Source organism: Mixophyes fleayi, chromosome 6, assembly GCF_038048845.1.
Source record: "Mixophyes fleayi isolate aMixFle1 chromosome 6, aMixFle1.hap1, whole genome shotgun sequence".
In the NCBI taxonomy this organism is placed as follows: Eukaryota; Metazoa; Chordata; class Amphibia; order Anura; family Limnodynastidae; genus Mixophyes; species Mixophyes fleayi.
This window is the reverse complement of record NC_134407.1, coordinates 13,939,406-13,962,367: the sequence shown is the minus strand read 5'-3', so window position 1 is coordinate 13,962,367 and position 22,962 is coordinate 13,939,406. Positions and strand designations below refer to the sequence as shown.

The following is a 22,962-nucleotide window of genomic DNA, read 5'->3' as shown; positions in this document are numbered from 1 at the left end:
TCGCCTCACTTCATTGGTCGATATCTTATTATCACGATAAGTGGAATGTAACACATTAGTATCACTCTCTGTAGGAAATCCGATGTAATTAGCAATTGAGACCAATGCAATAAGTGAGAAATAAACTGTTACTTTCCTGGTCCGTAGCCGTTGGTAAGATGATACAAATCTGGGAGAAAGACACCAAACCGTCTGAGCCTCTACGTTTGGTTCAATTGTAGCTACGATACGATGTATCACAGTACGAGGTATGCGTGTGACTCTGTTCAATCCATTGCACCACGTTCATCAAAAATATTAGGACAGGTCTTTGAACACAAACGATCCTGGATATTTTCATTAAAAAAAGGATCCGATGAAGTGGTATAACTGATACTGAGTGGAAGGTTAATATTAGTGCCTAATAATTCTGACGCGTTTCATCACACAAGCGTGATTTCATCAGAGGAAATGGATATATAGATACCTAGTATATTTTTCACTTTACATCCTGGAACTTCTTAATCTGGGTCTATATCAGGGTTTTCCAAAACCAGGGCTCCCCAACAGTGCAGGTTTTCTGGATCACATGTGACATAATTAGGACCACCTGTGGATCTGTTACAATGTGTCAGTCAGTAATTAATACACCTGTGCTACAGCAAGGAGATCTGGAAAACCTGCACTGTTGGGGAGGACTGGGTTTGGGAAACCCTGGCCTATATGTTCTAAATTCATTCCATACCATTTTCAATATTGATGACATATATCTACCTATTGAGACAGATTTTTTTTTTTTTTTTTTTTTTTATCCTGAACATTACAGATCTAAGATCGATTATCCATTTTATGTATATATGATATCCATATGAATGGTAATGGTATTATCAGTGCACTGATATGGCATATTGTTTATTTTTGTGTATTGTTTATTAAATGTGATATATATTTTTATCAACCACGTGGACTCAGTTACTATAGGTGTGGTCTGTTGTCTCAACGCTGATTTTCATTCTTATTAAACCTTTTTGGTTTCCAATTTCTAAGAACATTAGGACAAATTCCCCATAAATATAAGAGGGCTTCGTGGTTGTTTGGCCGGCCAAACAACCAGTGATATCGCTGTTTCCTAGTAAATTAATAGAATATACATACTGGTAAGACCAATGGTAGCTGTGCCTAGTGTGTGTGGGCCTCTCAAAATCCTGTTACAGAAGTCTCATGTTGCACAATTCAAGATTTGAAAACTTGTGTTTACATGCCCTAATTATATGCTTGTTGTTTTAACACCCCGTTTATAATTGTTGGTTCTTTATTGTGCTTGAACATTTTTCTAGGTGTGTCTTTTATATTTGTATCTGAAAGTCTACCAAAGTGCGTACGTATTTCTGTGTACAGATGAAGGTTTCATAACGTAACTATTACTGCAAGTACTTGATACTTCGCTTCAGTGGTTCAAGAACACTGAATCCTGTAGACATTATAAAACTCAGTCTCCGTTATTAACCCCCCTGAAGCGTGTATAGAATGTGGGGTGAACATGTCTCCAAGAGTTAATGGAATGTATAATGCGATCCATAGTGAGACAGGGGTGTCGGACACAAATCGGTTTTGGTATGTTTCACAAAAAAATGTAGGGCAAGTATATGCTTTATATAAAAAAAAAAAAATGGTTACACCTCAACGTTATCAAATAGTCAAAGAATGCTTAACATCAAAATGGTTAAAAAGCAGACCCTCTCTTGTGCGAAATTGGGGGCCCAGGTATTGAATTAACACTGTGGCCATATGTTCACTAAAAGTCCAGCACAGTCTCTTAAGGAGAAGGTGATTTGTTTACTTAAGAATAAAATGACATTACAGAAACACTGAAACCGCTAAAATGTTCTCATCTACTGTGCTCACTTCCATTGCTATCCGAGTATATTTGACAGTCCCAACATTACTGCACTTTTATAGCTGTAACTCGTTTGTATCAAAATCTCTTTGTTTGTTTTATCTTTCTGCAGGCAATTTATGTTTCAAATCCCCGGCCTGCTGCTGAGCGGAGAGACGGTAAGAGGATGTTTGGATGTCCAGTGCCATGATGAACCCATGGATGTTGATATTGTCCTTGAACTTGGTGTGAACCACACCATCATCAAAGAAGTGGTCCCAGTTGGTAATCAGAACATTTGCTCTGACTTACAGGTTAGTTCCCTGAAAAAAAGCTGATGAGTCTCCAAATTATATTCTCACTGGAAATTCTTATGGACTGTTTTGTAATGTTGTTTTTTTTTTTATAGCTACTTGTACTTTCTATAGAAGCTTACTCATGGCAAGCTAATGACAAATGTTGGTGTATGCACACCTTGCTAATTTGTTACTAACGAAAAATAATTTGTTTACGAAAAATAAAAAAAATATCACAGTAAAATTATGAAAATCTTAAATATTTGAATTATGAAATGGTGGTGGAATCATTACATCTGTAACCATTTATTTCTCCATCTATCCAGGTACCTGTGGTGTTTAAGTCTGAACTAGTCTTTATAATTATTACTGCAGTCAGTGGCAATTTCAGTTATAAGACACGAAGGGCTGTGGTGGTGGCCCCAACAACCGACGCCACGTTAATTCAAACAGCGAAGTACATGCACAAGCCTGGAGATACTGGTAATTTAAATTAAGTTATCAATAGTATCGGGCACTAGTCAATTCTGACATGGTGGAGGCAGCCATTTTGTGTTCTGAGCCAGGAGCATCACTGAGACATGGATACCGCCACACTGTCCAGTTTGTGGATCTTGTGAATGCTACTTCAGCACACAAAATGGCTGCCTCCTATGTGTAGGCAACCATTGAACTTAAATACTAAAAATGTTACTTAAATCTGTCCCATGAAGAGGTTAATCAACAGGTGAAAGCCCTATGTCTGAAGAAAACTGTTGGTTCTTCGCCAGGGATAAGGCCAGTTTCCACTACGCCCTATATATGAAGTGTTCCTGATGAGGCTCTTGCCTTTCTTTCCTGCTCCTGCTGTTCCACCAGTCTCTCCCCATTTAGCATTATTTCAGGAGGCAGCTTGCTGTGACACTCATCACTTATACTCCATTTGCAGTTATTGCATTAGCTGAGAGTGGGCAGTAAGGGCCAAGGGGGGTACAGGATTGACAAGATTCCCTGCCCCCTCCCCTCCTGATGCCTCTAGTCAGTGTGGAGACGAAAGTGCTGCAAATGTTGCTTCAGGTGATGCCTCAGATTCCCTAGGGGCACCACATTCATGGTGTCCAGCCTTCTCACGCTTCCAATATTGGTAATGAAAAGCAAATCACTCTGAACTAAATACCCAATGCAATAATTATATCAAATCCCCCTATAACCATTGCAAGCATGCATATGGTGCAGCTTGGGGGTGGGCTGGCAAATTTTAGCCTGGGGGCAAGACTCGACAGCCTATTGGGAACATTTTAAGGGGGGGGGGGAATGCAGGTGCCCAAGGTAGCCCACTATGGAACCAGTCTGGGGGGCAAATGCCCCCCAGTTTAGCCTGCACCTGGTGCAGCTTATGATACTAAGGAAAAAAGGTGCTCTTACCATAGCAGCCAATCAGATTCTGTGGTGCAGTGTAGAAAGTGAAAGCAAATATTGTGTAAGGCAAAACCACCTTTTTCACCAGTTTTGATAAATACCCTCTACAGGCTTTGGTTTATGCCCCTCATTCGATCATATTTATGTGAAGACTGTCCTGTGCTATGGAATCTGTTAGAGCCTTATTATTATTCTGTCTGTACCATTGTTCTGTCTAACTTTTATGTTTCCTTCGCACAGTGCGCTTTAATGTGTTTAGTCTTACAAATAATCTGCATCCAGTGGACAAGACGGTGAGTGTGGTTCAGAAATTTGTCTTTTTGATTTGTCGATTAAAGACTTGTCTTGTTGTTCTGTTGCTGATTTGAAGCCTATAGAAAGTTTTTACAGTTGGAATTATCTTAAATAATGAGTTTAGAGTGAGGGGCAACCCACCAGAGAATGATTAAAGTGAGTTACAAACACAGCCCGATAAGGGTATAGAAACTGTTATCTCTATTGATGCAATAAACCGTAAAACTACTTTTAACAAGTTGGCTGTAGGCACTTTGGTTTGTATAGATGTGCATTTGATACCGCCATTTTCTTGCAGCAATTTAAAAAGAGCCTCTTATCAATATTTAAGATTTAGATGCTCTGTCTCTGTGAATCATCTTCTTATTCAAACTTGTTTTACACGTGGACAGGGCTGAACTGAAATGTACTCATCCGCTAATATTCTAATTCTCCAGTTGGTTACAATTTGTTCCATCTCTGCTCACTTCATCTCTTCTGTGTAAATAAAATCTAGGAAAATGAATTAATAAGCTGCTCTTACCAAAGTCAACCACCCTGAAAACAAACATGTGGATTGCATCATATCCTTAATCACTCTGGTGACAAGTGCAAATGCCATTGCTTTACAATAAATAGCATTTGTCTGTACTAACCAGTCTTATGATGGGGTGAAATGAAAAACCTTCTCCGAAATGTACTCTGAAAGACATGCCTCCTTTTCCCAATTGTAGAGGAAGCCAATGTTTTGGAGGTATCCGTATTCTATGTTTCCATCTATCATCAAGTGCTAGTCTATAATCCATATCAAGCATCGGTTCACATTAATTGATAAATCAACTTTTAATTATAGTAATTTGCTGCATCCTGGCCCTTCCTTCAGATGTTCTCATAATAATCACATCAATTTTTTTTTTTTTCCCTTAAAGGTGAGCAATATTCTAATATTGCAGCATACATTTTATTTTCTCCCCTACTTTTTGTCAATGTGCTAGCGCTTATATTAAGCTAATAATATTAAGTGTTCAAGGTTTTTATGATCAACTATTTGCTGTTTTATTTCATTTTTTAGTAACTTTCTCTTTTTTTTTTTTTTTTTCCCCAGTATGATATAATCTTTGTACAGGTAAGTAACCCTACACTATGAGTTCTCTATGTACTTCTTGTTTCATTTTGCATTAATACTTGTCTAGATGCAGATAGATTGACCTGAATTTGAGCAGTCTGAAAACGTGTGACCTTGTCAGTCATTACACAGTATGTAAAGATAGAATATTTCCTGTTTATCACATTCCTGTTAGGATTAATGCAGTAGACACTAAACATATATATGCATTATGCTGTGTTCCTTAAATATATTTGCTTTGATGTTTTGTGCATGATGCATTTATATCCATTCGAGTTTAGGATCCTGCTGGGAATCGACTGTTTCAATGGCAAAATCAGACAACCGAGAATGGCTTTCTATCTTTGAAGTTCGATTTACTTGCCGATCAAGGTGTTGGGGCGTACCGAATCACAGTTGAAGTACAGTCCAGCGAATCGGCTACTAAAGAGTTTATGGTTGAGGAATATAGTACGTATAGCTATATGATTTACTGTAGAAATGTTTCAATGCTGTGCGGTTGATTGTATTTTTTTTTTTTTATTTTTTTTTTTTTCTTGTTGGACAAAGCAGCAAAACAAATGTAATCTGTTAAAATGTATTCTGAGAATAAGGTCCATGGAAACTTGTTATAAAGTTAAATAGTTGATGGTAGATTATGGTCTCGTGGATATTTTATAAACTTGTGCTCTGCAACTGTCCTTCTCTTCAGTGTATAATATATTGAAGAATGTTTCTAAGTGTAACCCTGCACCTTCATTATGTTTTGCTGAATCAATTTTTATCAAGCACCGTAAATGACAGGTCCTATAAGACAGAGTGGACTTGCTGTCAGTATTTCTTTTTTTTACAATTAAAATGCAATCGTTGAAAAGTAGATTTACATCAAGGTGGGGTGGAAGGTCTGAAGGATAACTGAGAAGTGATGGCAAAAGACTATATGGAAGGCGATCTAGAAAACTATAATGGATCTGTTGGTTGGGTCAGAATCCATCTTGCTGTCAAAGGGGTTCCAGGTTTCAAATGGTAAAAAATCTTCTGTAAAGTAGAAAGCAGTTGGTTCTTTGGTGCCCTGCTGAAAATCAACCATGTATTGTGGATTATATTAAGTCTGCCCGGTGAGGCTCCTTTCCATGAAGAGGCTATAACACATCATTATAAAGTGCCTTGGAGAAGGTGGTATATGGTTAATGAAAATAGCCTCCCTAGTTCATCCCGATCACATTCTTTACATTGTTGGTGGCGATGTAGAGTTAGTTGTGTCACAAATAATATTAGCACAACTGAAAAAGGAGGCGCAGAGTCGAACGCACCTCTGGTGTTCACCAAGTTCAAAAGACTGCAAACAAGTGTTCATCCTGTGCTACCATTTGATCTGTTCAAAGGACTTTTCTGAGACCACTTGCATGAAATTTGAGGGCATTTTATTGAAGGATACTAAGGTAAATCCAGGTCCTCCTTGATGCTGTCCTTTGTCTACCATCCTGGAACAAAACAAATTTAGTTTCCTACTTGAATGTCCTCTTGCCTCCATCTATTACCGAATATCTTTCTAAAATATAGGGGTGTGTGTGTGCAAACTTGTATGAATCCCTCTTCTATTAAAGAGGTTTATGAATTGTGGGAACAGAATGTGATTGTGGCAGAGAAAGGGGATGGTAAATTGAGTTTAGTACAGCTATCTGGGCTTCATAGTGGGATAATTAAACTTTCGATTTTTGTTCTTATTGACACTTTCCTCAATTTCCGCTTTTTTTTTTTTTTTCATTGAGGCTGCTGTGTTCAGAAGTTAAATTTGGATTGAAACCGTTGGACATGTTTAGGGGATACTGCTAGACTCTTGTCACTATGCAGGTCCAGTTATAGAAATCTTAGGATTAATCAGTTTGCAAAAAAAGAAAAATGGTTATTTTCTTTAATATTCTAATTTTACAGTATATAGTCTGCTTGCTGTCGTTCTATTTCCATTCTCTGACCCAAATGTGTCTTCGTTTTTTTTTTTTTTTCCATGGAGTTGTTGCCTCATCAGCATAGAGGCTAAACTCTACAGAAAAAGCCAAAATGGGAAGATTACCCATCTAACAATGTATTTCATTTGTACAGAGATCTCTTCAGTCATACAAAGTTTTAACACTCCACCTATATGCCAATTTAATAAAGTGGTCGCAGCCCATGTCTATGTACTGTCCATAAAATGAAGTTCATGTGCGAACGTGGCTAAATTGAAATGCCAAATGGGGGGGGGGGGGGGGGAAGTTGTTTTGTGTATGTTGTGTTATGTAATGCAGTTTTCATATGAGCATCATCCAACTGTGAGATCTGATATCTCTGATGGATAAGGGATAAGCCTGGCTTCAACTAGAACAATGTTTCTGCTATATGAACTGAGAGGTTTAAATTAGAAATGGAAAACTTTCTCTCCAGATTGCAGTCATCCAGGGTCACACACATTAGTTTCACGATGTGCAAAAGAGGTTTTAGGGAGGGATAGTTTTTGATGAAATGAGGAGTGGTATGAATGAATCAACTTCTGACTTAGAAATGCATTTGAATTGCTAGACACATTATAAAGCTTATTTAGACATATTTAAAGCTGCAATCCCACATTGGAGTATTTAACTTGCTACTTAAAGAAATCGAGTTTCCTGCACCATTGTTCAGTGCCACCCTTTGACTACCTATACCGTAGAAGATTGGTAAACTAAAAATGATTGTAACTGCAGTTGTGTGTGTATGTATATATATATATATATATATATATATATATATATATATATATATATTAGTACATGTTTTATAGGTATTGACATTTTTTCTTAACAGTGCAGATCATAGAAGGTTTGGTTGGTGCACCTTTCAATAGTCTATAGGTGATTATACTAGATATCTGGACAGCATTTTTAGGTGTGTACTATAGCTTAAATACTGAAGTTCTTTACTAAAGTGTGAAGCATGAATGAGGTGTATTGTCTTTCCCTAGGAATTAAGGAACCTCTTTATTTATTTTTCCCCCTCTGCACAGTATAAATATTTTGCAACAGTAGACTAAAAATCAATAGTATTCAATCATTCTTTGTTACAGTTTTGCCTAAATTCAAAGTGGAAGTAGATGCCACGAAGTCTATAACCATATTGGACAGGAATTTGTCATTCAAAGCCACTGCCATGTAAGTGAAATGGAGGAAATATGGTAGTTTGTTTGGTACACAAAGCTTTCTACATTTATTTTTATAATCTTAACTTGTATTTGACTAGAATCTGAGCACCTTGGTTTTATTTTATTCTCATTGTCGTCAGGAAAATCCTCTGTTTGCAGTGGATGGGGGTAGAAAACTAGACAATCAGATCACGGTGCTGACCACAGGAGATTAATGGTCTGGTCTTGGAGTTGTAAACTCATGTGATTGTTAGTGAGGACAGGCTAGTTATGCTAGGTTCATAACGTTTATATAATATATATATATATATATATATATATATATATTTGTTGGGCTAGCATGGGTTTAAATAGCCATATTTGGGTTTTGTTTTCTTTTCCCTTCTCCCAACCTTTTCTCCATCATTTCTCCCCCCCTCACATGGGCTGGCAATGTGTAGGACCACCAATGTGCGTAGTATCATTGTGATTACCCACATTTCGCTTACCCTCTTACCTGTGCTTTTGAAGAGGGTACAGATGTAAGGCAGTCTTGAGAGAGAAACAACTTTGAGGCGGACAACGCAGATTGAAAAGAATCACAGAAGACGAGGAAAGGCAAAGATGGCAGTAGGATCCCCATCAGCAGGGAAATCTGCATTGTTATACTAGAAACCGCCACTTGCAGGTCGAAATTTGGCACATGCAAACAAAAAGGGGGTTATAAGACAGCTGTGGATTGGTTTGGGTGTGAGATGACTTATTTGCACTTATAGGTGCAAAATTCTGCAACATATTAATTATACTATGTGCCCAAAACCTACAAAAAAGTTTTTGATCTGTGCTAAACCTTGTAATTTGTGGTGAATTTTTTTTTTTTTTTTTTCCCTAGATACACTTATGGTCAGGGGGTCCAAGGAAAAGTCACAGTCAGAGTGTGCAGGCCACCAGCTAATTATTATGGAGGGAACGCCTGCAATAGGAATCCTGATGGTCTCTGTCTTCAGGTCACTGGAGAAGTAAGTTCCACCTGAAACATTAGCAGAGGTTGCACATTAACACCTGTATTCGGTAAGAAGAGCCACACTGGGGAATGTCTGTATGTGGAAGGATTGTTTAATCCATCTTAGAAGAGGTTACTGACTTGCATTTTACATGGTTTAAGGCTAATGGAAACTTGTTAAACTTTCTCTATTTATTCTGACAGAGTATTGTTGCTGGACCCCTTCCCTCCCTTACATTAAATAAAAGATATACAAGAGGCAAATCTTCTTGCCTCTTCAACCTGTCCTCCCCTCTATTTCCTTAAAGTTATCCACTCCATCTCTCCCACTGTATAAACACCTTTAGTTCACCCCTTCAACTTCTCTCTCCACTGGCAAATTGTCATCCTCCTATAGACACATTCTCATCTCGGCAATCCTAACGAAACCATCTCTCGACCCAGCCTCTCTCAAACTACAGCTTATTGCTCTTCTCCCCTGTTGACTCCCGTTCATGAGCATCTTGTTTTCTGTTAGAATAATGAGACTGATCTTGTGCTTATGATCCACTCTGGTCCCCACCCAGACACAATGGCACCCGTACAGCAAAGAAGCTGGCCAAAGAAAAATGCACAGTTCGCAACAGTGGTCGCAAGGCTCGCATAGAACACAGGAGCAAACTGTACAATAACAATGTGTCGCAAACGGAGACCTTGGGTCAGAGATGGGTATTGACTCAGGTTTAGCCCTGGGGCCTGTGGGCCTTTAAAATAGACCTTAGTCTTCCCAAAGAGAGGCTACAATTGGCAAGAGTGTGGACAATATAGTTGTTTTTTGTAATAAAGTTAAAATAAACCCCCCCCCCCCCCCCCCCCCCCCCCAAAAAACAAAACCTATACTAACTAACATTTTGTTCAGGGTCTCGCTTATTACATTAGTAACTACATTCCTTTAAAAATTTGCTTTGAACATTATTAAATATACATTTTTTTAACTTAAAAATTATACATATTTTTTTTTTTTTTTTTTTTATTAAAGGTGGCTTGGTGTGACAATGCTGATATGGCAAAGCGTGGCATGCTTCCTCCACTCATGTTTTCTTTTGCCTGCATTACAGTTGGACTCAAATGGTGAATTTAGTGGAGGCCTTGACCTGACTCTTTTCCAGCTTGATCGGTCAGGATACGTGATGTATCTTGTAGCTCAGTTAACTGTGACGGAGGAGAGTACAGGTAAACTGATCATTTGTCTGGATGTTTTTGATTTGCTGATACTGTTTGCAGGCTTGGAAGGAACACTTGCTGCTAGAAAATTGTCTGAGACAATCTGTAGGCCATGTTACAGTAACATTCCACTATGGATTGACAGGCTCCTCCTGCAGTAAAATTATTATAGCCATCTCCTCTCATAAAACCTTGTGAAGTTTTCCAAGTTTGCGTATAAGGGCTAAAGAGGACCTTGACCATTATGATTTCTAGAATAGAACACTCAAAGGGAGTTATGTGATGCAAAAGGTCATTGCCAGTTCTCCCCTCTCTATAGGAAACAATATATATACCCACTGGCATTTGGGGAGCCTCTTTGTCCCAAAGATCTTTACTATGATTTGTTGTATACGACACATAGTAAGAATGATGTAATCCAGAGATATGCTGTTGCAATATCTCCATTTTAATGAATGAAACCTTGCCAAACTTGCATCAGTTTCTAATGATCATCAAGTTGGATATTGCTCCGTCAAGCTTCGGAACCTAATGGTGGCAAAAGGAAAGTCCCCTTTGTGGTTCTGACAATATTACTATGATTAAGGCAATAAACCCCATATGTTACCTATTTATGAGTTTAATAAGGGGGACAAAAAAAGGTGTCGAGTACCTTGTAGAAGACCCAAATAGCATAGCTGACTTATTTGGGGAATATTATGAAAAGCTGTATTCTGTGGATTGTTTACATTTTCTTATAACATGATCACCAGGATTATATAGTCCCTTGTTAGTGTTCTTTCTGTAGCTCCTATATAATAAGCAGTGCTCCAGAGAATGTTTAATCCTTTGTCACAGTGCAAGTTCATGCTACATGTGAGCTGTGTCTTTGTTGGGAACGTTTTGTATACCTCTGTCTATAACTTAACATTTATTTATTTTTATTTTTTTCTAATACTTTTATTCAATTCTCTGACAGGAGTCCAAATGACTGCATTGCAAACCATCAGTATCGTCTCCCAGTTGGGCCGGGTATATTTTGATCGCACGTTTATGCAGCAGTATTACAAGAAAGGACTTCCCTACTCTGTGGTGGTAAGTCAATGCTCAGGTTCAGGAAAACCTTTTAATGTACAAATGTGTATCTCTTTTTATTATTTGTTACAGTATTTCTATTTTGACCCCCTAACCCATATATACACCCTTCACTATTAATATCCACCACCCCACTTTTTTTTTTTTTTATCCTCCAAACAGACCCTAACCACTAGGCTACCTATAGCACGGTTTCCCATTTGCATGAACTAAAGAGGTTCTTGCATTCAGGGCGACCGGAAATATATATATTTTTTTAATGCAAAAAAGTATTACTTGTGTAGGAGAGTGACAGTAAATGCTCTAATCCTAAGTGATTGATTGAAATAGTGACTTCATTGATTTTTCTACTTTCCACTTTTTTTTATTTTTTTTATTTTACGTACATTTAAAAAGTGCTATGAGAAGAGAGCCACCTCATCTGCTGTTACTGATATACTCAGGGCAGTCTTGCCTCTTATTGTATCCAACTTTCCCCACTATATTTTACATCATATATATATATATATATATATATATATTTTTTTTTTTTATTCTGCTGGTCTTTGTTTTTGTTTTCAAACTTGAGGAAATGGCAACTTTCATTCATTCAAGGAAACAAATCTTTCTGTTACGTTTACACATTACAGCTTGTTGCAGAAGATGGGGTTGGACAGCCTTTGAGCAACCAAAGTGTAGAACTGAGAGTGGATGGTAAGACTATTCAGAATCTGACAACGGATGCAGCTGGCAAAGCACAGTATGACCTTGACACGTCGGATTTTTCATATCCCGAAATTAATTTGCAGGTAAGTGAAGGCAGACTAATGTGCACCAGTAGAAGCAGTAACCATTTGTAAATGATAAAATGGAGTCTTTCCTCTATAAAGCATTACTATTGCAGTGTAAATGGTGGCTATGAAAATATTATATGGGCACATTCTGTTTTCTGTTTGTGTATTGGACCTACCTAACGCCTGCATGGTGATCTAGCATTTACTTAGTGACTAAATGCTCCATATGTAAATATGCCCAGAACTATCTATATATATATATATATATATATATATATATAGATAGTTCTGGGCATATTTACATATGGAGCATTTAGTCACTAAGTAAATGCTAGATCACCATGCAGGCGTTAGGTAGGTCCAATACACAAACAGAAAACAGAATGTGCCCATATAATATTTTCATAGCCACCATTTACAATGAAGCTTGGTGTTCTCCTTGTCCCTATCGCCGTACCCATAATTGCATTTATTTTTTTTATTTTTTTTAATTCTACATAAAGAAACTTGGAAATTTTTTTTTTACTTTCTTGAATAGTCTTCTCTTAAAATATACAATGTCCTCAGCTTGGATGTTTGTGCATATGTAATACAGGGCCCTCTTCTATTCATAAAATGTTGTTCACCTTTTCAGAAATGCAGTAATATTGCATGGGTAGTGAATTTCTTAAGTTGGCAAACCTATAACTATTGTGTTTACAAACTGAATATATGTAGTAGTATTTCTTGCGCAGAAGTAAGACTGATCAGTGGCTGTCATAGCTAGATACGTCTGTGTATATTGACTAGACTGCTCATAACACTAGTTTAAGCGCGTTTTTTATTTTTATTCATGGCATAATGTGAAATTTAACGTACCTTGAATTGGATGGCCAGATCTGTCATGATGGATTTGAGGTTTGCCTTTTAGTGATTATAATTGTGTATCTTCACTACCTCCCAGGCAATTTACAAGGACCCTGAACAGTGCTATGACTCCAACTGGATAGTGCCTTATTACTCAAACGATAATTACCAAGTCACAAGATTCTATTCACGGACTGGGAGCTTTATAAAGCTACTGGGACCTAGAGAAGAACTACAAAGTGGACTGAAATATGAGCTAACGGTTCAGTATTTATTTGGCAAAGCGGCTCTGAAGGAATGTGGAAACGCTCCCAACTTCAAGCACATGGTAAGTATTGGAAGAGGGTGGAAAGGAATGGTTGATTAACCAGCGATGGCCACACCCATAGCTATTGTGCTAAGAAAAAAATTCAGTAACACTTGTCCTGTAATCTCCTAATCTCCCCCCCCCCCCCCCCCCTTTTTTTTTTTTTTTCTCTTTCTCTCTAGGTGATGGCAAGAACAAAGATTGTAGAATTTGATGTACATCCAATAGACATCGCCAAATGTAAGCATCCCTGTCCTGAATGTTTGTGAAAACATCATTAATACACTTCTTTATATACAGCATTGTAAACCTGTTAAATGGTCCTGTGGTTTATGGAGGGGGTGGTAAATTGGGCACGTGAGGCTTAAAAATATATTTAACTTGCACTGAAAAAAGTTTAATCTTTATGAAGAGAGTAAACACATAAAATACACCGGGCATAGAAATTTAAAATTCCTCATTCTTAATATCTTCTCGTGCAGTAGTGTAGGACAGAGCCCACTGACATTGGGTTATGTTCCATTTTCGGGAGGCAGAGCACTGTACAAAAAAGAACGGTTTCCTTCCCTCACCCATAAACTTCTCATCAGGTGTGTGTGTGTGTGTGTGTGTGTGTGTGGTCTGTTTTTGGGTGCAGGATGTTTGACACCAAGTATTCTGTATGTAAGAGGAGGTTTGCTGAGCCTGCCAGCTGACCAATGCATGTACACCAAATGCCGGCCTGAATTGCCTGCTGGTTAACCTGGCTCCCACTGTTCTTACCTCGGGCCACCCCAGAACATGCCTGGGCAAGCTTCTTAATCCAAACAGTCTCTGACTTTTCTAGGAAGGGTCAGGGCTTTCTAAATTAAGTGTCCTCCTTTCCCTCCTTTCCCTATGGCTTAAGTTCCTGAGCATTGTCTTGGATGATTCTCTAGCAGACTCTCCCATCCACAAGCTTTTCAACAAATTAGGGCCTGGGTTTAACATTTTCTTGTCTCCTAAAGTTGTAATCTTCAACTGTTCTATCCTAGCAAAAAGGCGTTGTTCAAATGGTGGAGGCAGCAGGGCAGCACCAGAATTATTATCTTCTAGAATCTTGTTGTCCATCAAATGCTTTCTGGTGTATTTGCTCACAAATGTATTTATTGAATTGCGTATTTTCCTCTCGCTTGGCAGCTGTGAAAGGGGAGTTTACCTTCTCATTTGAAGCAACTTGTGATCATGCTCCTGAAGTTGACATAATTGTATACTACATGTCTGAAAAGGAGGTGATGGCTGACCGTATTCATCTCTCTGTTGAGAAGTGCTTCAAACACAAGGTACCTTCAATATTGTATGCAACATACCTGTGACATCAATGCTGTCATTTTAGCCTTACAAACAAATGCTAGGTTGCATAGAAGGTGTGTTTGTTTTTTTTTTTATTTATTTTTTTAAACAAGGTTGTGCTGGTACGTTACAAATGCAGCACTCTTTGTACCTCTCCTATTGCTGGTTGTCAGTGGGAGTTGAGAAGCTGTTACAGTGCTGACAAAATAACCTCTTCCTATTAACACGCTGCCAAGAAGTAGTCTTCAGAGAGCTTGTATAAATTTTCTGTGTCGAGCTGTCTGCAACATTGTACATGTGTAGCCCATCCAAGAATAGTCTTTCCCTTCCCCCCCCCCCCAATCTGCTCAGCCGAGTCCCTCTCCCTCTCCCTCTCCCTCTCTCCTCTCCCTCTCCCTCTCCCTCTCCCTCTCCCTCTCCCTCTCCCTCTCCCTCTCCCTCTCCCTCTCCCTCTCCCTCTCCCTCTCCCTCTCCCTCTCCCTCTCCCTCTCCCTCTCCCTCTCCCTCTCCCTCTCCCTCTCCCTCTCCCTCTCCCTCTCCCTCTCCCTCTCCCTCTCCCTCTCCTCTCCCTCTCCCTCTCCCTCTCCCTCTCCCTCTCCCTCTCCCTCTCCCTCTCCCTCTCCCTCTCCCTCTCCCTCTCCCTCTCCCTCTCCCTCTCCCTCTCCCTCTCCCTCTCCCTCTCCCTCTCCCTCTCCCTCTCCCTCTCCCAAACCCTCTCCCAAACCCTCTCCCAAACCCTCTCCCTCTCCCTCTCCCAAACCCTCTCCCAAACCCTCTCCCAAACCCTCTCCCTCTCCCTCTCCCAAACCCTCTCCCAAACCCTCTCCCAAACCCTCTCCCTCTCCCAAACCCTCTCCCTCTCCCAAACTGCACTACGACTTCTTCCCCTCCAATTGCTTTATTTCAATACTCTTGTATTCATTTAATTTTTTCCCTAGGTGGTAATGGAATTTTCTAAAGAAACGGGGACCCCTGGTTCTAGTGTTGACTTGACTATAACAGCGGCCTCAGGATCCCTGTGTGCAGCAAGGGTCATCGATTCCAGCCTTATGCTTCTGAGTCAGGGCCAGCAGCTCACAGCTGACACAGTACGGTATTGGCTAATGTGATGTGGGGATTTTATAGAGGGAATGTTTTCAGTTGGTTGACGAGCAGTGCCCCGATGACTAAAACAAATTGTTGTGAACCCTGTTTTGTTTTTTTTGTTTTTTTTTTGTTTATGTAAATGATTGACTGTAAATTGGGATCAGAAGTTCTTGATCCAGAATGAGTCTCGTTGAAATGATGGGAACTGTGTGCCATGGCTCAGTCTGTGATTTAATGGACCCATTTCTGTTACAGGTGTACTCAAATATCCGATACTACTTAGGTGGATACTATATAGAAGGATATACTATAGAGCCACCTAGTCCTCCGTGTATTAATGTCAATGATTATATCCAGATTGACGGTGTGTACTATGGACCTGTTGGATTTCCACAAGAGGGTGATGTCTTCGAGATATTTAGGGTAAGTATCTATAAGTTACAGTATTTGGAGAGATACAGGTATAAGACCTCAGTGGTCCTACATATGAGGCAAATTTTTGGAGCTTTGTTATGATGGTCTAATACATGTAAGCCTCGCTCAAGTTCTGAGTTGGCTTGAATTGATATTTTAGACAAAACATACCTCCAATCTTTAGCTCTGTACTTAAGTTAAGATTGGTTAAGGAAAGTTTGAAAACTGACTTCGGACACCAGGCTCCTGTGATGAGAGGGCATTTATCCCAGCTTCATTAGTACGGTAGAGGACTTATGGTGGCCCAAGGAAATCACTTTTCTACATAACCTGGTGGACAATGCTCTTGGGGAGAGAGGGGGGGGGGAGCAGTTTGTGGTTACAAAGATACAGGATTTGTCACAAGTTCCACCTATTGCAAGCCGCCCGACATATTCCAGTCACTCCTATTCACTACCTAATCCATAAAATTAGAGTTAGTAGGTGTGTTGTGTTTACAATGTGTGCACTTGCTGAACCTCCGCAATAGACCTGCAATACATTTGTTCAAAACTAATCCACCACCCCAGATTGTAAATGAAGTTCTGAAAAACAAAAAAAACATAGCTTGAGCCACAGCAAAAACAAGCTTGCCATGTTCATAGTAGTTAACTACACAATATAAGGGGAGCTTCTGAGGTCAACATAGCTCTGCAAGAGTTGCCGGTGTGCTCCTAATTGTATTCCCAGGCTATACAAAATCGGGAAACATTTAAGTGTAAAATAAATTAAGATGGCACATGGAATAACTTCTGCTCATATACTGTATTAATAGGTGTTTGTCACTTTCAGAGTCTTGGTATGGTTGTTTGTGCTTTCAATATGACATTACACAAACCACAAGTGTGTGGAAACACTTACGTGTATGGCAGACCAGGTTCACCCATGTTCGCAATGGACTCTGTAATGGCTACATCAGGTAACTAGTTTGCTGAAGTATTTTTTTGTCTCCTCATTAGGGAAGTGATGGAAGTTGTTTCTGCTTTGCTCAGTAGTATGTTTGAGTAATCGTGAGTGCTCTGTGTATGGCTTCTCATGTTGCTGTACATGGAGAGCCAGATTCATCTTTGGTTGCAAGTCCCTTTTTGCATGTTGTATCTTGTGTGGAATAGCTGAAATGACAAAACTGTCTACGAATTAAAGGGCGGAACGGGGAGGTGCGGATGAACATAATCATTATCTGCCTTACTCTACATTGACTAACTCCCAGTATATGTTTTAAAAAATACTTACAATTTGTATGTACAGTACGCATGAACATCCTGACTGTTTACTAGTAAAAAAAAAATAAAACAAAATTTCTTTAAACATTTCAAACCCCCCTGCCCGATTGCTTATCACCGGTGGCGACGGCAGCCCTGGGAGCTGCGGCGCACAATTTGGGAACCACTGGTTTTAAAAGTTGTTTAATCTACCTTAGTGCCTGTGTTCTGATAGGACTTTATACTGCACGCATCCATGTGCGCAGAGCTGGATTAAGGGCTGAACAGGAAAGGGTGGGTGGGGGCATGTGTCCTGGGCCCCCCTCTTGGTTCTCCAGAGCCCCTTGACCCTTATCACATCTACCAGTCGTCAGATTAAGTTTCACTTTTTTTTTTTTTTTTTTTTTTTTTGCTAGTCTGGGCAGGCTCTGGCTTATTAGTGGCCAACCCCAACATTAGACTGCTTCCTGGTAGCTGGTCCCCAGCCACCTTTTTACATGTGCAGCTCAGATCAGCCTTGGGCTGATCAGTTCCTCCCCTCCCTCTCTCCTTTCCCTCCTGCCAGGTACCGTCGGCTTATACTGTGTTTTATAGTTGCTGCGCCTCTGCTCTTGGCCCAGCTCTCACTACTAGTGCTTCAATGAAAACTGTTCGTCAGATGAAGCAAATCGTGAGGCGTTTCTGCTCTCAGGATTCCTGAACAGAAGGTAAGATTTACATCTTGCAGATTCTTCTGTTCTGAGTCTGGAGAGCAGAAATCCCAGGATTTACTGCCAGATGTTAGGCCTGACAAGGGTGTGGAATTTCTGTTGAACTGATGAGTCGCCATCCTGAGGACACTGTCATTCGTTGTCAAACAGTCTCTCATTGCAGGAAATCAAGGGGTAAATGTATTAACCTGCGGGTTCTTCAACACCCGCTAGTTCGGCGTCTTCAGTGTTTAAATTTAAAGCGGCACTGCCTTGTAAACGCCGGAGAATGCGAACTCACAGGTTAATACACTTACCCCCAAGTGTTTATGCTGCTGACTGATACATATTTAATAGTATGATTTTTACTATTTGAAATAAATGTTGGTTATTCTAATAACTCCTGATCCATAGTTGTGGGGATTTTTTTTTTGTTACTTGGTGTCTGAATTACTTCAGTAGTTTAAGATATCAAATTTTGTTACCATTGGCCAAAACCCACAATTATTCCCTACATAATGACATTTTGTTGGTACATGCATATTAATATCTTAACGTTTGACAAATTTGTAAAGCATGTATTGTATAATTAATAATTTTTTTTTATTTTTTTTTTACCCAGTTTCTGCTCCTCTCTTCCTCACCACTGTTCCCTGCCACAGGTGCATGCAAAATCTACAATGCCTCCTTGTTGCGTGGCCACAAACACTGCATAGAGCAGCTCATAGGTGACGGGGAACTGTGGTGAGAAGGGGGGTTATTGGTGTAGTGAAGGGGTATATTGTGCAGAAAGAGAATTGTTGTATGTGGGGGGTATTGCTCTAATTTGTGGGTCACTGTTTGCTTGTAATGGAGTGTTGATGATGTTGTGTCAAGGGTCATTAGGAGAATAGGTCTATTTGTTAAATGGGAATGCTATTGATTTAATGTTGTGGGCTTAGTGTTGGTTGGCTTGGCTTTCCCAAAGGTGACCAGCATATATCCTTTTTCCAAACAGAGCCCAATGGTTCAATATCCAGACTAACAGCAACTGTGCTTATGGCACCAGCAGGTATGAAATCTGCAAGAACAGGTAGGGGAGAGACCGTCTGCCAACTTTTTTTGGCGGGACTGTCTCTCTCATTCAGGACTTTGTCCCAGCTGCAGGGTAGTAAATCCCTCTCTACGCTAACTTGCTCTTGAGGCGAAGCTATATGCACCGGTGGTGAGCACACAGTTGCCAGTGCTTTTCAAGGGGAGGAGTTTGCTGATCAGGCTCATATCTGACAGCAGCACCCAGAGTGACGGACTGCCTCTTGTCGATTCGACCTCGCCTATTGACAATACTATTTCCCAAGCTGCCCCTGGTTGCATTCTAATTGGCCTATTTCAACAGGTATTTTACCTGACCAACCTAACTTCAGCTGGACTTGTACTGTAAGCTCCTCCTACCCTTTTTTAACTTTCAAGTTAAATTAACTTCAGCTAAAATGTGAAAGAAACCGTTTGAATAAGCCCTTTAAGATGGTTTTAAAGCGTCTCCTTAAAATATATCGTTGGTACCACCACCATCAAGACAGAACAAAGACCAATATAAATTAACTAATATCTTCATTTTTGGTAGATGCAAAGAAAACATTATTGACAATTTTAAAAATGTTACATCCTATACAATAGTTTATTTCTTGTGGATGATGACGCTCATACAATAAGGAGCCTCCCTGTCTAATGTACTCCAGGCGCCCCTGAACCATAACCTAGCTCCGCATGTGCGTATCCCGCACTGTCCTGTCTACATACGGCAAGTAACGTTTAGGCAGAGCGTACTTGTACCCAGATTCAAATGGAAACGTATTTTGAGCTGCTTGTATGTGGATACAGTCGGAACCACACTCAAATTCCATGCTCCAATTTTTTTAAAATTCGAGTTGCGTCAAGACTAATCAGGCCGACAGTGCCCAAGTATTTGTGGATTGTAAACTGTGTATATAATATTTTATTCCGCGTCATCAGCTAATTTATATAGCGCCACTAATTCTGCATCACTGTACAGAGAATTTGCTCACATCAGTCCCTGCCCCACTGGAGTTTATAGTCTAAATGGCACACGCACGCCAATTTAATAGCAGCCAATTGACCTAGTATGGTTTTTGGAGTGGGAGGAATCCAGAGCACCTGGTGGAAACCCACGCAAACACTGGGTGGAAATACAGATAAGGCCATGGTCTGGAATCAAACTTGGTCCCCCCAATGCTGGGAGGCAGAAGTGCTAACCACTAAGCTAGCTGCTCGTGTTTTTTTTAAAGTTGCGTCTGAAGATGAATCTGGCTGGCTGTGCCCAAGTATTTGTGTATTGCAAACTATGTGTATAAAATTTATTCTATATGTACTGTAAAATCCTGTGTTCTGCTGTGAGATGATAAACATAGCAACCTCCATATAACAGTGGATGATTCAGAATTCTGACATCTCAGAAGAAATCAAGAAATCCCTCCAAACAGGCTCTAGTCTTGCAGGACAGGGCAGATTTTTGTAAGGCACCATGGTGTGGTTATGGGTAAGGCAGGTATGGCCATGTGGAAAAAGAAACCTGGTCAGATTGGGATGAGGTTAAGGTGGATTCAGTCTGCTTTATTTATTTTTGTTTTATATGTGCTTATTCGTTAAATGTCACAATTTTTTATATATATATATATATATATATATATATATATATATATATATATATATATATATATATATATATATATATATATATATATATATATATATATATACATATATACATACACCTCATTTGAAATAATAGTTGTCTCATCACAAGGTAGTTGCTCGCTACACACAGCCTAGAACGTCCCTTTATAAAATAGAAATTTGTATTTGGTGAGGAGCACTACTAGACTAACGAACGAGTTTCCTGTTAATAGATTCCACTGCTGTAAATTTTATAACCACTCAATATAACTTGCGTAGATCCAGCGATAACCATCTTGTAAATTCTTTAAAATGACGTTGTACTAATCATACCTCGTAACATTCTCAACTGGAAAATCTGTGTATGTATATACACACTCGCTCAATTGGGCTGTGGTGAGGAATCTACAGCATTACAATCGCTGTTCTACTGAAACTCTGAAATGACACGCAGTTGACAAAGGGATACTTGACTTTATTTTATTTGGCACATTGTAGTCGTTTCAGAGTCGCATACATATAATTTCTTCTCTACAACTCCCTCATATATATTAAAGGTAACTTGGTGACTTATATGGCTGCCGCTCCTCAATAAGGAAAAAACAAAACCATAAGTCCCGAGCGATCTGGTTAGTAGATTCCATTCCCTGACACATTATTTTGTTAATATATGGTTTTAATGGGGACTGTAGAGAATACCAACTTGGCGAGCCATGCAACCAGCACCAAATCATTTTGCGGATTATTTAATTACTTAAGCCCAATTGTTTGGACTTCTCTTTAAATTAAATAGAAACATGGAATTTCACAATTGTTGGGAATAAGGAGACTAAATGGGTCCTATGTATCTTAAAAGATTGCTGAGCCGAGTCTTGGCCCCAGGCTAAAAATTGCCAGTCGGGCCATGTTTTTGAGCTTTTCATTGTAAGACTTGTGATGTAGGCCATTCCCCATTGTAGCTGTCCTTTACACAATCTTATGTCCTCCAGACTGAATGTCATATTCTAGGTGAGGTCTCTCCAATAACCTATATACGACCTCTTTCTGCTACGAATTCCACATACTATACAAACTATTGTACCATCTGCCTGGCTCATTACTTTCTGCATTCTCTTCCTATATTAAGTCGCCTAAACTAGTCATCCATACATCCATTCCTTTCTTACTGGTTGCCATTTTTGTGTCTTTAATACTCTTATTTAGCCTTTGCATTTGGGTCTCAAAAATGCACGCTTTAGCCTTTTACATTAATATGCAGCTGACACCTCCATTTGGTCTACTTAGATCATCAATAATTTTGCCGAAGGTCTCTTTACTGCAATGCTCTTCCCATAGACTTCAATGGCATTCGCCATCGGACATAGGTTCGAACTTGTTAATTTGTGCTAAAGTAACCTATAGGGACTGCTTCTGCGTTCGAAAACAGTGGGGAATCAGCAGACATGTCCGATATCTGCTGCGATCATTTAGTTATAAATAGAGGGGATACTTAATATTGCAGTGGTCCCCTTAAAACAGTCCCTAAGAGATAAACACCATGCAAAGCATAAGATAATACACACATGGTTAAATGGAAGCGCTGACATGTTGGAAGTGAAAAAGCTAATATTTCCATGGATTGCTGCTGCAGCTTTTTCTACTCATGGTGACGTTTGCAAGCTCCATTTCGCTCCCACCTAGATTTTCACCCGCCCATCAATTGCTGTTCAATGTTGACTGAAGGAGGTAGTGCAGTGAGACACAGGGGCACATTTAACAAATGACGGTATTGCACTATCGTGCACTTACCGTGAAAATAGGTGAAGGAAGTCTGCAATTGATATTTATGACAGCTCCGTTCGACTGTTCAATCTTCAAAACCACTAATTTTCGCTGCAGTTCGTTTTTTCTAACAGTCGCCATTCAACAGAATGGTGACTGCTCCTGGACGCAATCTAACAAGTCCCAAAAAAACATTTTTTTCGGGACCTTGTCATGTTAATGTACGCCAGAAGCTGGCGTACATGAGGAAATCTAATGCTGTCAGCTCTGCTCCGGAGAGCAGAGCTGGACAGCGCATGTGTGGAGGGATCACATGATCCCTCCCTGTCACTCACAGCTCTCTCTCTGCAACGATAGTTGCAGAGACAGAGAGGGGATCTGTGTACTGGACATGCGCACTTGAAGAGTGATGAGAAGACCTGAAGACAGCGCTTCCGAAGAGGGGGGTAAGTATGTGTTTTTTTTTTTTTTGGTTTTTTTTTTATATCACTGAAACAGCAGTTTTTCGGAACTGCTGT

At 39.7% G+C, this 22,962-nt stretch overlaps 1 protein-coding gene across 1 annotated transcript in view; it reads left to right on the top strand.

The window, feature by feature from the left end:
• Window positions 1-22,962, top strand: part of LOC142160852 (ovostatin-like) — a 69,209-nt gene that overhangs the window by 4,684 nt on the left and 41,563 nt on the right. Inside the window, exons 2-17 of the mRNA XM_075215884.1 lie at window positions 1,989-2,169; window positions 2,478-2,634; window positions 3,790-3,842; window positions 4,928-4,948; window positions 5,230-5,398; window positions 8,010-8,094; window positions 8,956-9,082; window positions 10,164-10,278; window positions 11,228-11,343; window positions 11,973-12,131; window positions 13,060-13,290; window positions 13,452-13,509; window positions 14,428-14,570; window positions 15,519-15,668; window positions 15,922-16,089; window positions 16,912-17,038. Of these exons, the coding sequence (XP_075071985.1) occupies window positions 1,989-2,169; window positions 2,478-2,634; window positions 3,790-3,842; window positions 4,928-4,948; window positions 5,230-5,398; window positions 8,010-8,094; window positions 8,956-9,082; window positions 10,164-10,278; window positions 11,228-11,343; window positions 11,973-12,131; window positions 13,060-13,290; window positions 13,452-13,509; window positions 14,428-14,570; window positions 15,519-15,668; window positions 15,922-16,089; window positions 16,912-17,038 (2,060 nt within the window). The remainder of the gene's footprint in view (window positions 1-1,988; window positions 2,170-2,477; window positions 2,635-3,789; window positions 3,843-4,927; window positions 4,949-5,229; window positions 5,399-8,009; window positions 8,095-8,955; window positions 9,083-10,163; window positions 10,279-11,227; window positions 11,344-11,972; window positions 12,132-13,059; window positions 13,291-13,451; window positions 13,510-14,427; window positions 14,571-15,518; window positions 15,669-15,921; window positions 16,090-16,911; window positions 17,039-22,962) is intronic.